The 12,940-nt window shown below is 34.7% G+C and overlaps 2 protein-coding genes across 6 annotated transcripts; one reads left to right on the top strand and one right to left on the bottom strand.

Annotated features, from left to right (window-relative positions):
- Positions 1-1,354: 1,354 nt before the first annotated feature.
- Positions 1,355-8,179, top strand: LOC104121380 (small ribosomal subunit biogenesis GTPase RsgA 1, mitochondrial). 2 transcript variants are annotated; one of them, XM_009633362.4, is made up of 5 exons: positions 1,355-2,186; positions 3,175-3,396; positions 3,490-3,687; positions 3,806-3,999; positions 7,738-8,179. In XM_009633362.4, the coding sequence occupies exons 1-5, from the start codon at positions 1,521-1,523 to the stop codon at positions 7,919-7,921; spliced, it is 1,464 nt and encodes a 487-aa protein (XP_009631657.1). In that variant the 5' UTR covers positions 1,355-1,520; the 3' UTR covers positions 7,922-8,179. The 2 variants fall into 2 exon arrangements, with proteins under 2 accessions (XP_009631657.1, XP_009631658.1); XM_009633363.4 differs by having other exon boundaries at positions 1,359-2,186; positions 3,493-3,687.
- Positions 8,180-9,011: 832 nt separating this feature from the next.
- On the bottom strand, positions 9,012-11,256 carry LOC104121381 (signal peptidase complex subunit 1-like). 4 transcript variants are annotated; one of them, XM_070192133.1, is made up of 3 exons: positions 11,108-11,163; positions 10,239-10,305; positions 9,012-9,462 (listed from the first exon to the last, which is right to left on the bottom strand). In XM_070192133.1, exon 3 carries the CDS (start codon positions 9,460-9,462, stop codon positions 9,184-9,186), a length of 279 nt encoding a protein of 92 aa, XP_070048234.1. In that variant the 5' UTR covers positions 10,239-10,305; positions 11,108-11,163; the 3' UTR covers positions 9,012-9,183. The 4 variants fall into 4 exon arrangements, with proteins under 4 accessions (XP_070048234.1, XP_009631660.1, XP_033508767.1 ...); XM_009633365.4 differs by having other exon boundaries at positions 10,130-10,305; positions 11,108-11,161; XM_033652876.2 differs by lacking the exon at positions 10,239-10,305 and having other exon boundaries at positions 11,108-11,256.
- Positions 11,257-12,940: the final 1,684 nt, after the last annotated feature.

Genomic DNA, 12,940 nt, shown 5'->3' with positions numbered 1-12,940 from the left:
AATATAAATCTATGGAAACAACAAGTGGTGAAACTGCTCCTTCTACTTCTAAGTCTAGAGTAGAAGTTCTATGGGAAGATATGGATGATATAACAGGTTTTGATTCCTCTATTGATGATGAACTTGATTCTTATCTTAATCAAGGATTGGTAAGTATTAAAGACGAAGAAGGCAACGAACAACTTTTGGCATGGTGGAGGGAGCGTGTCAAGACTTTTCCAACACTTTCAATAATGGTCCGAGATATCCTTACTATTCAAGCATCATCAGTAGCATCAGAGAGTGCTTTTAGCGCGGCAAGATTTCAAATCGGAGATCATAGACATTCATTAGCGGAAGACAGCCTAGAGATTTCTGTATTATTCAGAGATTGGATTAATTCAGAAAGAAGAAATCTTGGTTTTGAAAAATTAACCACTAGGGAAGAAGAAGAGGAATACAATGAGATACTTAGCACTGGGAGCGATAACGGCATGGAACTCATGGAACATCAATCAACATTGCCAATTTCAGAACAATGTCCGAGAGAAATTATAGATAAGTCACAACGAAATTATATAGGAGTTTACAAATATTAGTATGATAATTTGTAATTGGCTACTAAGAGGCCTAGTTCAAACAGAACCCTTCCTAGAAGATGGCTGCGTAGATTAGGTGCTCTTCAAAAGAATTATATTTGTATGTGAGATTTGAAAGTTCTATTAATAAAATAAAAGGCTCTAAGCGTTGAATTTTTTTTATGAATTGTCTTACACTCTTACTTAGTTACTTAATAGCTTGAAATTATATTAAATAAATTATAACTCTATTATAAATTTATAATTAGTAAAATATTACATTACAAGTCTTTTGTTTTAATATTTTATAATTCTTTACTTAGTTTTCTAATTTTCGTTTAATTTTTAAGTTTATTAAATAAGTCAAAAAACTAGTTGTTGCAAACTTTAAAAACTTAGTCATTGTCAAAAGAATAGCCATTGCCAAACTCAATGCTTAAATAGTTTTTTTTTTAAAACGGCACTTAAGGCCTGCGAACCCGTCCCGTCCCGTTCCGTCCCATCTCGTTTGTTAGCGGGACGGGATGGGCCTACCGTCCGTCCCGTCCCGTCCCGTTTGTTAGCTGGACGGGATAGGCCTACCGTTTCATCCCGTTTGTCCCGTCCCGTTTCGTCCTGTCCCGTACCGCTACCGTCCCGATTAAATATCGTCCTATCCCGATAATTTTATCCCCTTCTGTTGGACAGCCATAGTTTAGAGCTTGCATTTCTTCGACCTTTCCTTATAATTAAAAGAAAAAAGAAAAAAGAAAAAAAGAACCAACAAAAAGAGGAAAAATTATCCGAAAATATACTGCCGCGTGGCAAGCTCGTTTTGCATTCTCCTCAACTGCTCTTCACACGCGGAAAACACTGGACTCTGCTCAAATACTCTCCATAGCTACACTACAAAACCTTCAAATTTCATGGCTGCTCGCATTTCTTCTCAGCGTTAAAGCCATCACCTTTTATCCTTCTCCATAAATGACGATAGCTTCGTTTTCACTTCTCCGGCTTCCTTTCGCCGTCTCCGCGGCTCGTCACCGCTTCGTCTCCGCGGCCGCCGCCGCCGGCCGGCATCAAAACCCAAACAATTTCTCAAGAAAGCTCCAACAGCCGAACAAAAATCTCCTCAAAGCTCGGGAGACTATTAGTAAGCATTTATCTACTCTTGCACCGATTCTCTCTCACGAAAACATGCCTCGCCTCTCTCACGACCAAGCCGTCGGAACCGTCGCTTCTTCACAAGCGAATTTCATGCGCGTTATCGTCCAGTTACTTCCTCCACAAGAAACTTGTACGGAACCTTCTGGAAGGTTCGTGAAGGGTTCAGGGGAAATAGGAGTGGAGTTGTTGTGTGTGGTGAAGGCAGTGTTGAAGAAGATAAAGAGGAGAGTATTGGTAGGGGATAAGGTATTGGTAGGTTCAATTGATTGGGTGGATAGACGAGGAGCTATTGAGAATGTGTTTCAGAGGAAGACGGAGATTTTGGATCCTCCTGTATCTAATGTGGATCATTTGCTAGTATTGTTCTCATTGGATCAGCCGAAGGTTGAGTCATTCTCCCTCACCAGGTTCCTTGTTGAAGCTGAATCCACTGGAATTCCTCTCACTCTTGCCTTGAATAAATCTGAACTTGTTTCTCAAGAGGTTAGCAATACAAAAATACTGCTATATGATAGCGTTTTGTCATAATTCTTAGAACATGATATTTAGTTCACCTGCTTAAGTAGTATTGATTTATGTGTTGATTAGTTGACAAGAAATTAATACTTCCTACTTTTACTGTAGGTCTTATGTTTCTAGTAGTGGTTTAGCCTTTCAGAGATTTATATGTTTAGAAAATATATAGAACTTCTAATATTCTTATCTGTACCCGCATGATATTGGCATGAGATGATCTAACTGGAGTAACGTGATTAGTGAGGATTCATCGTCTCCAAACTTATTTGAGACTGAGGCGTAGTAGTTGTTATAATTTGAGTTGTTTGGTAGTAATTTTGTATTGATTCTAAATGATTGCCTCTGAATTGTAAGTAATCTACTGATTAGATGAACACATTAGTATTTCAATCAACTACATCGCAATCCCAAACTAGTTTGGTTTAAATAAATGAATTATATGTATCAATTTTGCAATTCAGGTCCATTATGAGCACATCACTATGCCTTGGGATGATTCCTACTAAACGATTACCTGTTAATTTGTACACATCCTTTTACTTGTCTGTTGTCATTTCTTCTTTGATTTTCTCAAGTAATGTTTGTGATGCTTGGCATTAGATTTATTTTCCATTTCTTAAATATGGATTTATGGAATACATGTCTCTTTGCATGGGAATTACCTTTGTTGTAAGCGAGGATGCAAAGTGAAAAATAGAATATCAGCCTGTTAGAGTTTCCAAGAGTGGACTCAAATGGACAAAAGAGAGAAGCATAAAAAGATAAAAAGAGAATACAAAGGGAGGATACATATGAAAAACATGTTTTCACTGAGAAGATTGTGTAACGTCCTAGCATGTATTGACTGTTTTATTTTATGTACTTCAGTTAGTTTTGATACTATTTCTTCCCTCTTGTTTGTATTTTCTGATCATTTCATAATAGACATCTAAAAGCCGGTGATCAACTTTGGCAGGAAATAAAAGCATGGAAATCTAGGCTTCGTAATTGGGGTTATGAACCAATCTTTTGCAGCATTGAGTCAAAGCGTGGACTTGATACACTCCAGTTTATTATGAGAGAACAAACATCCGTCATTGTTGGTCCAAGCGGCGTGGGAAAATCCAGCCTGATCAATGCTTTGAGAGGCAATAAGCACATTCTTGGTGCAGTTGAAGAAGGAAACTGGTTTGATCCTGTGCGTTTGGCCTTTTTTCATCATTTTATATTATGTTATTGCTTCTGTTTAGAAACCTTTAGTTTACTGTTTCCTTTTCTTTATTATGACTAGCAGCTTCTAGGGAGCAAGTGGTATGAAGAGCAGCGTGTTGGGGAAGTGTCAGTAAGAAGTGGCAGAGGAAAGCATACAACGAGGCATGTGTCCTTGCTTCCATTGTCTGATGGAGGATATCTTGCTGATACTCCAGGGTTTAACCAGCCTAGTTTGATTAAAGTGACAAAAAATTCTCTTGCACATCATTTTCCAGAGGTTTGTCCTGATGGCGCTGCTTCTTCTCTAAGTTTTGTGTATTTGTTGCACAATATGTGAACCAAACTATATATGCGAATTTCATTAGTAATTTCCAATCTGATTACTTTGAGTTCAGATTCGCAAAATGCTTAACGATGGCGAACCTTCAAAGTGTGCATTCAACAATTGCTTGCATCTTGGTGAACCGGGGTGCCTTGTAAAAGGCGATTGGGAGAGATACCCCTACTATCTTCAATTGCTTGACGAAATTAAAATCAGGGAGGAGTTTCAGTTGAGGACTATTGGAACTAAACGAGAGGGTGATGTTAGGTAAGTTCTGAAAAGCTCTGAACTTCTATGCAATATTTATTCAATTCAGTTCATACACAACTAGAGGTACATCTTAGAAATTTTCTTCACAAAGTAAGAAGTCAAAACTACTATGAATTGGTCAAGTATCAGAGATGTATGTATGGTTATCTGGTTCCTTCTGTTTCTGTAATTAAAATGTAACTATAGTATTTCAATACTTTTTCTGTGACCAAGTATTCTTATGATTAGTTGCCAAATTTGTCATTGGCGTTTTTGCTGTGTAAAGCTTTTCCATTTGAGGAAACTCTCACTAAGACTAAATTTGCCTGCGTCATCCTTTAATATGTAGCAGTTCTAATACTTGCTCATGATGCTTCTAGAATGAAGTGCTGATTAGCACCTTTTTAGGATTATTATTCTCTAGAAATGAGAATCCATATTCTTTACAACATAATCATAACACCATATCATCCAATGATAAGGGTTACAGTTCTCCCCTAATCAAAGATGGTAAAATATTGAAAGGCCATTTTTCCCAGTGAAGTGTGTGCTTGGTAGATTAAACTTGTCATTGATTTGCATCTCTTTATTCGTGGAAGGAAACCTGTTTTCCTTCGGAGTATCTGTAAAACTAAGTATTGCAGTTCAGTTAACTAGCCTACTATTTTTTGTGATTTCTTGTGCTCCTCTTCCTAATCTTTATTATTTTATTTTATTTTACTAGTATCTATGAACGTGCGTTGCACGTTAATAATGGCACATGATGATTTAAATATTTATTTATATGAAGGAGCAGCAAAATTTAATTAATGAGAGGAATTTTATGTATAATAATATAACAATCATCTAAATGCCGAAAATTATTATTACATTAGCATAATACATGAATTTAAAATAAAAGGACATTATCAAAACTTACACAAATAATCAGTTTTGTCATGTCAGTTGGATAATTATGTGTTATAGTTTAAAAGTATTTAATGTGATGGTATCTTAACGAACACTTCTTTGTGGACAATATTTTTTTGTGTATGTTTTCTCCTAATGCTTTGGTCGCTCTGTCTTAACCAGAACTCTTGTTGTCGATCTTGATATCTCTCTTCAAAGTGCAACATACAGTTGTTCATGCAAGAAAATACATTGCGGTAAATATAGTCCAATATTTAGGATGTTTGTCCTTGTGCTTTATTTATTATATTTGCAAAACATAAACATACTAAAAATTATTTTCACACAAATTTAAAAGGACATTCCTTAGTTTCGGAAGACAAAAGTTGAATTCAGGGATAAGAATATACTTAGAATCACATTTACCAGTATCATAATTTTTGCATGTATGACGTTATTGTCAAAACTTTTATATACCATTTGTGTGCTATTATATAAACTATTCGGCGTATCTAAGTTTTTCAGTAGCATGACGAGCATATTTTTCTTCAGAATCAACTTACATACAATGGAAGATCAATTTTAACTTAGTCTATTATATAAACGGTGACACTAACATACGTAAGAAATAATAAGCTTAACGACAAACATGTTTGGTAGAAGGTCATTTGGTATTAAAGTATAAGTACTCTTCTTTAGTAGTAATTATTGGTATCATTTTCTGCTAAGTCAAAAATAGAAAAATATTTTATTTTCACTATAAAATTTTGCAACCAGCCTTTTATTTAGTTGATCAACATATTTATTTCTGCTAGCTAAGATATCTTTTTAATTCTATCATGCGATTTGCACAAATTGCGTTTTAACTAATGATAGAAATATTTCTCTTATTAAATGCACTACTATTACTATTGGGATTGATAATCAAGTGTTTAGGAAGAACCAAATCATCTTTTATTGGATGCTCTTCTTCGTTTCCGACGCGAAGCAAGAAGACACTGAATACTGTATCTGATCTTACTTTATATTTTTTGTTAGTTGAATCTATTTCATTTGAGGCTAGAAGTATAACTTTGACAAGCTAGCTTTTACAGTCTTTGCTTTTGTCGATTTTTGGAACTATTGGTAGTACTCGACATAAATCACATCCCAAACCATTAATTTTCCACCAAATGGTTCATTAATATCCAATATATCTCTAGAACTCCGGGCAATTATTTTGATCGTTTGACACTTAGCCATAAGTGCTTCATCCCATATTATCAATTTTGCTTTCCTTATAAATTTAGCATTATTGCTCTGCTTTTTGATATATTTGTGATGGTTATTCAAGTTGTTTGAAGAGGTATATCAAATCTATAGTGGGTGACCTCACAATAAAATCATTGTTGGTACACCACTTGCTATTATTGCTAAAAGTGCAATGCCTCTTGATATGATATTTACAAGTAATGCGTGACATAGAAATATTATTTCGATTCGCCGGAGGCATCTATAAAGAATAATCCCGTAATAGGAGAGTTGACTCTTTATAATATAGTCTTGAAAGCTTGTTCTTGTTTTTGGCTTTGATTATGCTTCCTCAGACACTTGTATGGCATTTTGATTCTTAATAATATACTAACATTTTTACTTTGTGTTCTAACACTCTTTTTATGGAATAAATTTATGTAACCTAATTTTAACTTGAATAAGAATTTTACTCATATGATGAATTTAAAAATTTATTGAATTGGATTCTCTTGCTAAATAATTAATTAAAAGATCTAATTATTTGGTTTTAACATAAAAAATAATTTATTCTATGTTGATTCAGATCTTAATATTAATGGTATTGACTCTTACCAACCATTTTTTCCCCTCTTTCTCACACATTTATATTCTTAAATGTTTTCTTAGTTTTGTTTAATAGTTGGGTATTTTTCAATATTACACAAAAAATTGATTTAAAAAACTATTATTTTAGTAAGAAAATATTTTAAATATAATATAAAAATATATTATCGTAGGGGTATTTTTTTTCTCAATTTCAACTCTTTATGCAGTCTATTTAATATTACTTTTTTTTGGTATTGGACATTATAGAGTGATAATTTATTGCCAATACAGAGGATTCTTATGAAATTGATTTTATTAAACCTTCCTACATATTTTTAATAAGAATTTAATAGACAATTTTATTAATTTTAAAATCTTAAATATTAAAAATTGGCATAGAATGTATTGTAGTCCAAAAAATAGGTTATTGCAGTTATGTACTCTTTCTATGAGTTCTCCCGTTTAATAATTTAGGTCTATTTTGATATATTAATATCGTATTTATGATTTTATAATAATACAGGCTCTCCTTTTTCTAAATGAATTTGGACAATATAATACATTCTCAAATTAAATTAGTAATAGAATATTATAATACGTTTTCCATTTAAATTAGTAATAGGAATTTTTAAGAAGTATATCTTGAAAGTAATAGAATTACATGACTAAAGATATTTACTTGTTCAATTTTATATGAATTAGACAGCCCGAAAGTAATTATACTAATAGGATTCCTAAAGGTAATCATGCAGGATTCCTAACGTGTGGTATTATATCCTAAAACTAATAGGATTATAAGACTAATATTTAGAATTTCGATTATGTCCTTTTATTATGAGTTATTATGCTTAATATTATAAGGTTATTTTTGTAAACCGACATTGTATTCATGCTTTTATAATAATATATAGATATAGATTTTAAGTCTTATTGTTAGTCCATTTTGCCTAAACTGGTAAGCATAGTGAACGATATTCATCTGTGGCATTGATGGAAAACCATTTCAAACCCCATCAGAAACAAAAACATCTACTTATGACATTCTTACAGGTGCAAAGTAGGAGACAAGGGAGTTGTGCAAGCAGAACCGCGGCTGGAGCCCAAGAAATACAGGAGACAATCTCGTAAAAGTGTGAACCAGTCATTTCTAGATGGATTGGATGAACTCGATGAAGATGACATGCTGGAGGATGATAATCCTATTTTAAGAGCAATGAGGGAAGAAAATCAATAGAGAAAACAATAATTTGACACAACTTGGATATTTTTAGGAGGCATGCATCCATTACACCCTGATGCTTCACGGGTTGTAAATAGTGCTTTTCTGACTTCTTTTGTTAAGCTGAGAGTGGTCCACGGATTCCTAAGATGATGTAGGTGGCAAAATGTTCCGGCGGCATTTGTGTCGCAAATGCGTAAAACACTTCAAAGTTCAATCAATGCTGGAAGCTAACACGAGATATAGTTACGTCTAATAAGGGAGTTTGCATCACCTTGTTCCCTCTATCTTTTGCATCCTAGTGAATGGGGAGAAGTGGTAATAGCCTAATAGGTATCTTTTTGATCACCTGGTTGCTTCACCGAAGCCTGCTAATTGACACATCTAAAGCTGCTAGCATTTTATCCAGAACTGGATTTTGCTCGTGTCTGAAGTTGCTGATGATGCCCATTTCAGCATGTACAAAGAGGCATCTTTTAAGATATTGAGTATTGACAGTCGTGTCCTTACGGTCGGATTTTATTCAAGAAGACTGAAAAAGATAACAAGAATTTGCTTTAACAATGATTGTTCCGCAGTTATTACAAGTATATTCTATCAGATTTAAGTTAAACACCTGTAAGTACCTGGACCAACAATAACCAAGGGACTGCTAAAGGCTAAAATCCGGATGAACAGTTAAAAAGTTGCTACTGCTGGAAAATTCTCGATTTCCTTCTCAGTCAAAGTTGGCAGGTGCGTTTTTCAGATCAAAACATATTTCTACTAAAAAATCAAAAACAAAAAGGAAAAAGTAAAAGTACGAATAATGAGTAGAACATATCTGCATTCCCTGTAAGGAAAATGCAACAAGACATCCCATGCAAGGCGCAGCAATTGGCGACAAGAACGAGCAGGACATCCAACTCAATCTATATTCATTCCGATCTTCCTTTAATACTTACTCTTCACCTTGAAATAGGAATAATATTTTTGCAGATATCAATTTTAGTAGTTTCTGAATATACACTAATGATCTACTGAAGGATGTGGTAAGGACAATATAGGTCATTTTGCGATGGTATGAGAATTATGTGGCGGCTGTTATAAGAGTAGCACAGCAATGTAAAAACTGATTCTTTCTTTAGCCAATGTGTTGACCTAACAACAATCATGCGGGGCAACCAGGTGTTCAGTTCATGTCATAAAAGAAAAGGGAAATAAAGCCGCCAACAATTTTATCCACTACATCACCATAAACCTTTAAGTAGAAGGGACGTGAAAATCAGCTAAATAACCTACTTCTTGGCAGCCTTCTTCTTGGTACTGGGGTTAGTAATCTGTGGCTTTGGATGCTTTTCGGCCTCACTTGGGTCCAACCAACTCAGAGGGTGGCGATTGTAGACTGGCCAATTAGGAATGGTGACTAGCGCTGTAAAGACAACACCACCAGCGTATACTAACAGCATGATCTGAAACGAACCCAACACATAGCCTGTGATGAATGCTACAACAGAAAAGCTCACCAGCAGTATCTGCATTAATTGCTCCACCAGCTTTTGTCCTTGCCAATCCATCTGAAAATAGACAGCCAAAAAAGGGTAAATTGCACACAATTAGTACAAATTAAGCATAACAAGATTCTTTTATTTATACTTGATCGAATCTTATAAATTTTATAAAGATCAGCTCCTGGTCAAATGAACCTTCCAAGAAAATATTATCTTTCTATTTATTCCAGTTGTCAAAGCATCTGAGCACCCAACACAAAACCTTAAAGCAATGGGTGTGGAGTAGCCCAAGGCCATTTACACCCCTTTGGAAACCCTTACACAACCGACGAGGGCCAAGTGCTATATTTTCTCTTACACAAATCCACTTCGTAAAATAAGAAATGGTGTCACAACGAAAATAAAGACTGCAAGATCAGCAGGACGTAGAGAAATTCAGCACCAAAGATTACTACAGCTCCTTGTACAACATGAAGCTGTGTTCTTTTAGGTCAATCAATGACAGAGGTAGATGCAACACATAAACAGTAGAGTAGGTGCAACTACTGCCTTAGATTTAATATTTTTTCTTTTTTGAAAAGGTAAGGACTTGAATATACACACAACTAAGTGCACCCCGGCTTTGGTTGGAGTTGAAATATATGTATAACAATAAACCTGAATCCTAAACTATTTTAAAAAGACAATATGTATATAAGAACCTTAACAAAAAGAATTTAAATTATGAACATACATTTAAACATGCGCACACAGTATGTGCATATGTCAAGAAGTAGAAGCAATATGCATATAAACCATAGAATCCACCTTTACGACCCGCCCATTGATACACAAATCCATACCCTTTCACATTCAATTGCAACCAGAGATACAATTTTCTCGAAAAAGCATTGAATAAAATGAGTCGACCTGCAGACAATGAAAAGATTCAACCAATGGGCATGCATTTCTCCTTTAAGTATTGGAAGAGAAAACGTTTGATAATATTTGTACAATCAAAGCCCAAAAATCAATCAAAATAAGGAAATGTCCCAATACTTACTAAAAAATTCTAAGAAAATTAAACCCTAATGATTTGTGTATCAATCAGTCACTTAAGAAAATATTTCTTTCACTGCAAATAAGGGTTTACTAACATTACAGTTCTTTTTTTTTTTTTTTTGATAACCGTGGTGTCCGGCCAGCCTGGGCGAACCTCGACTAATTCCACGGGATACCTGCCACCTCCCATTAGCAACAGGTACCACGTAACTCTATCCACCAAGGCTCAGATAGATGGGAAGAAATTACCCTTGGGTGCCTAACATTACAGTTCTTTAAATCTCAAAGTCACCTTACTCGGGGTTAAATCTGTTTTTAAAAGCAGCAACCGAATAGATCAAACTCACTCACACACGCACTCACCTAAAACCCAATCTGTGAGCTAAAATCATTTGAAATCAATAACGAGTTTCAAAAAGGGGAAAGAATAATCGAAATCAATGAATATTTGTCAGCTAATTTTTTTTTAACTATTTGGGCCGCTTGAATTCCAATTAAGATCCTCTTTATGCAAATTAGGGTTCACAAGAACTAAAGTTCTTTGGATCTCACACTTAACAGGAGCAACTCAATAGAATACGTATACACACACACAGATATATATATATAGAGAGAGATAAACAACAGCGATCTGGGTGGAGGTAAAGGGAGGAGAGAGAGAGAGACTGACCGAGAAGCGAGCAATGCAGAGTCAAAATGACTGTCTGAAATTGTACAAAAGAAATAATCGTGTGAGAGAGCGATCTCAATGCTTTATATGTAGAAAAAACTGCTTGAATGTTGGCAACCGTACGATCTAGCTACAATATTGACGTAGTACCAAGTAGAAGATATAGGGACCGTTGATCAATCGCAAAACCTTCTTTTTTTTTTTTTTTTGAATTAATGATGGTGTTAAATGACATGTATACATATTATTCACAATAAAAAATGATCAAATATACCCATTTATTATTGAAAATTATTTAAACTTACTATCCCTTATCTATTATAGTATATATGGACTCTTACCGTAATACATTTGTTCAAAATTACACTTAATTTTAACGAAGGGACACGTGGCACCTCAGAAATAAAAGGTCCAACTCCTAAAAATTCCTAATTTTACCTATTATCTGATCGACCAATATCCTCCACTTAAACAATCCCCTCAATTAAAAAAAAAGGGAAAAGGGTTAAAACTATCCCTCTACTATGTGAAAAGGATCATTTATGGCCTCCGTTATACTTTCGGTCCACTATTATCCCTAACGTTACAAAAGTGGTGCAAAAATACCCCTCCTTCGTTAGGGCCTTCCACCATGGCTAATATCAGCCTGTGTGGCCTGACATTATGCTGAGGTGAACGCCACATGGCATGCCACCTCACCGCCCAACCCCATTTTACCACCCCCTCCACCTTTTCTTCCACCAATTACCTCTCCCTTCACCCACCCACAACCGCCATCATCACCTCTTTCTTTGACAGCTTGTTTGGATGGTTGTTATATATCGTTTCATAATGTATCGTATAGTATTGTATTGTATTGTATCGTATCGTCTTGATGTATACAATGTTTGGATAGATTGTATTGTTTTTCGTCATTTCATGATATTATGCACCAACAATACGAAGAATAAACTTACAATATTATAAAAAAAAAAGTAAGACAAGAGGTAATATAATTATATAAAAAGGTAGGGTAAAGGATAAAATAAGATTTTCTTAATTATAAAAAGGGCAAGATGAGAGGAAAAAATAAGAAAACGACGCGACCACACCAAATTGGTCATTCCATAAAGTGGCACTTTTCGTCGTTACGTAACGACAGATTTAACGATACGATATAATAAAATTTAAGTAACAATCAAAACAAATATTGTATTTAAAGTAACAATACGATATAATACAACAAGTAACAATTATCAAAACAAACTTGGTTCTCACATTTGGTCACCTAATTCTATGAGTAAAAGAGTACATACATCCATAACTTGCTTAAGTTCAATGTTACATGCATATTATGACTGGGCCATTACCTCGAGTTACCAATCTTGATCTTTCTCTTTGTCCTAGAATTACAGGCGCTTCAATTCACTCACAATTACAACTAGTTTATGCAAGAAAATATTGAGGTCAATCAATCTATCAAGGTCTAAGTTTTTTACCCATGTGAGGTTGTCCAATTTGGTGTTAAACTGTGGGAATTTAGTTGAAATTAACTTGTCAGATGCCATTGAGTTGGAGGATATTGCTGCCTTGCTGGTGCTACATTAGTTGAATCAAAGAACTTGGATGAGGTTGTGGTTATTGGTGAGGTATAAGTCTATAACATATATTGGACTTGGTTGAATAGTTGTGGGCTGCAGGAAGTTGAGGTTTTTTTTTTCTCTTTTTAAGTTTCTTAGCCTTAGATGCTATTTGGGTGTTAATGATTTAGGCGGGGGTTTAATTGCTTGTAAATATTAGAAGATTCGTAGTTTGGATCTTTGTTACCTGCCGGTAATGGAGCTTTTCTTCTAT

The sequence above is a fragment of the Nicotiana tomentosiformis genome, chromosome 12, assembly GCF_000390325.3.
Source record: "Nicotiana tomentosiformis chromosome 12, ASM39032v3, whole genome shotgun sequence".
In the NCBI taxonomy this organism is placed as follows: Eukaryota; Viridiplantae; Streptophyta; class Magnoliopsida; order Solanales; family Solanaceae; genus Nicotiana; species Nicotiana tomentosiformis.
Note: the sequence above shows the minus strand (reverse complement) of the source record. Positions and strands in the feature narration are given on the sequence as shown.

Bases quoted from the DNA above. Each gene is read 5' to 3' on its own strand.
- LOC104121380 (XM_009633362.4), top strand. From the start codon at position 1,521: ATGACGATAGCTTCGTTTTCACTTCTCCGGCTTCCTTTCGCCGTCTCC. The intron at 2,187-3,174 runs GTTAGCAATACA...CAACTTTGGCAG, and splicing joins CTGAACTTGTTTCTCAAGAG to GAAATAAAAGCATGGAAATC. The intron at 3,688-3,805 runs GTTTGTCCTGAT...CTTTGAGTTCAG, and splicing joins TTGCACATCATTTTCCAGAG to ATTCGCAAAATGCTTAACGA.
- LOC104121381 (XM_018766612.3), bottom strand. From the start codon at position 10,236: ATGGATTTGTGTATCAATGGGCGGGTCGTAAAG. The intron at 9,463-10,203 runs GTGGATTCTATG...GTCTATTTTCAG, and splicing joins TCAATGGGCGGGTCGTAAAG to ATGGATTGGCAAGGACAAAA.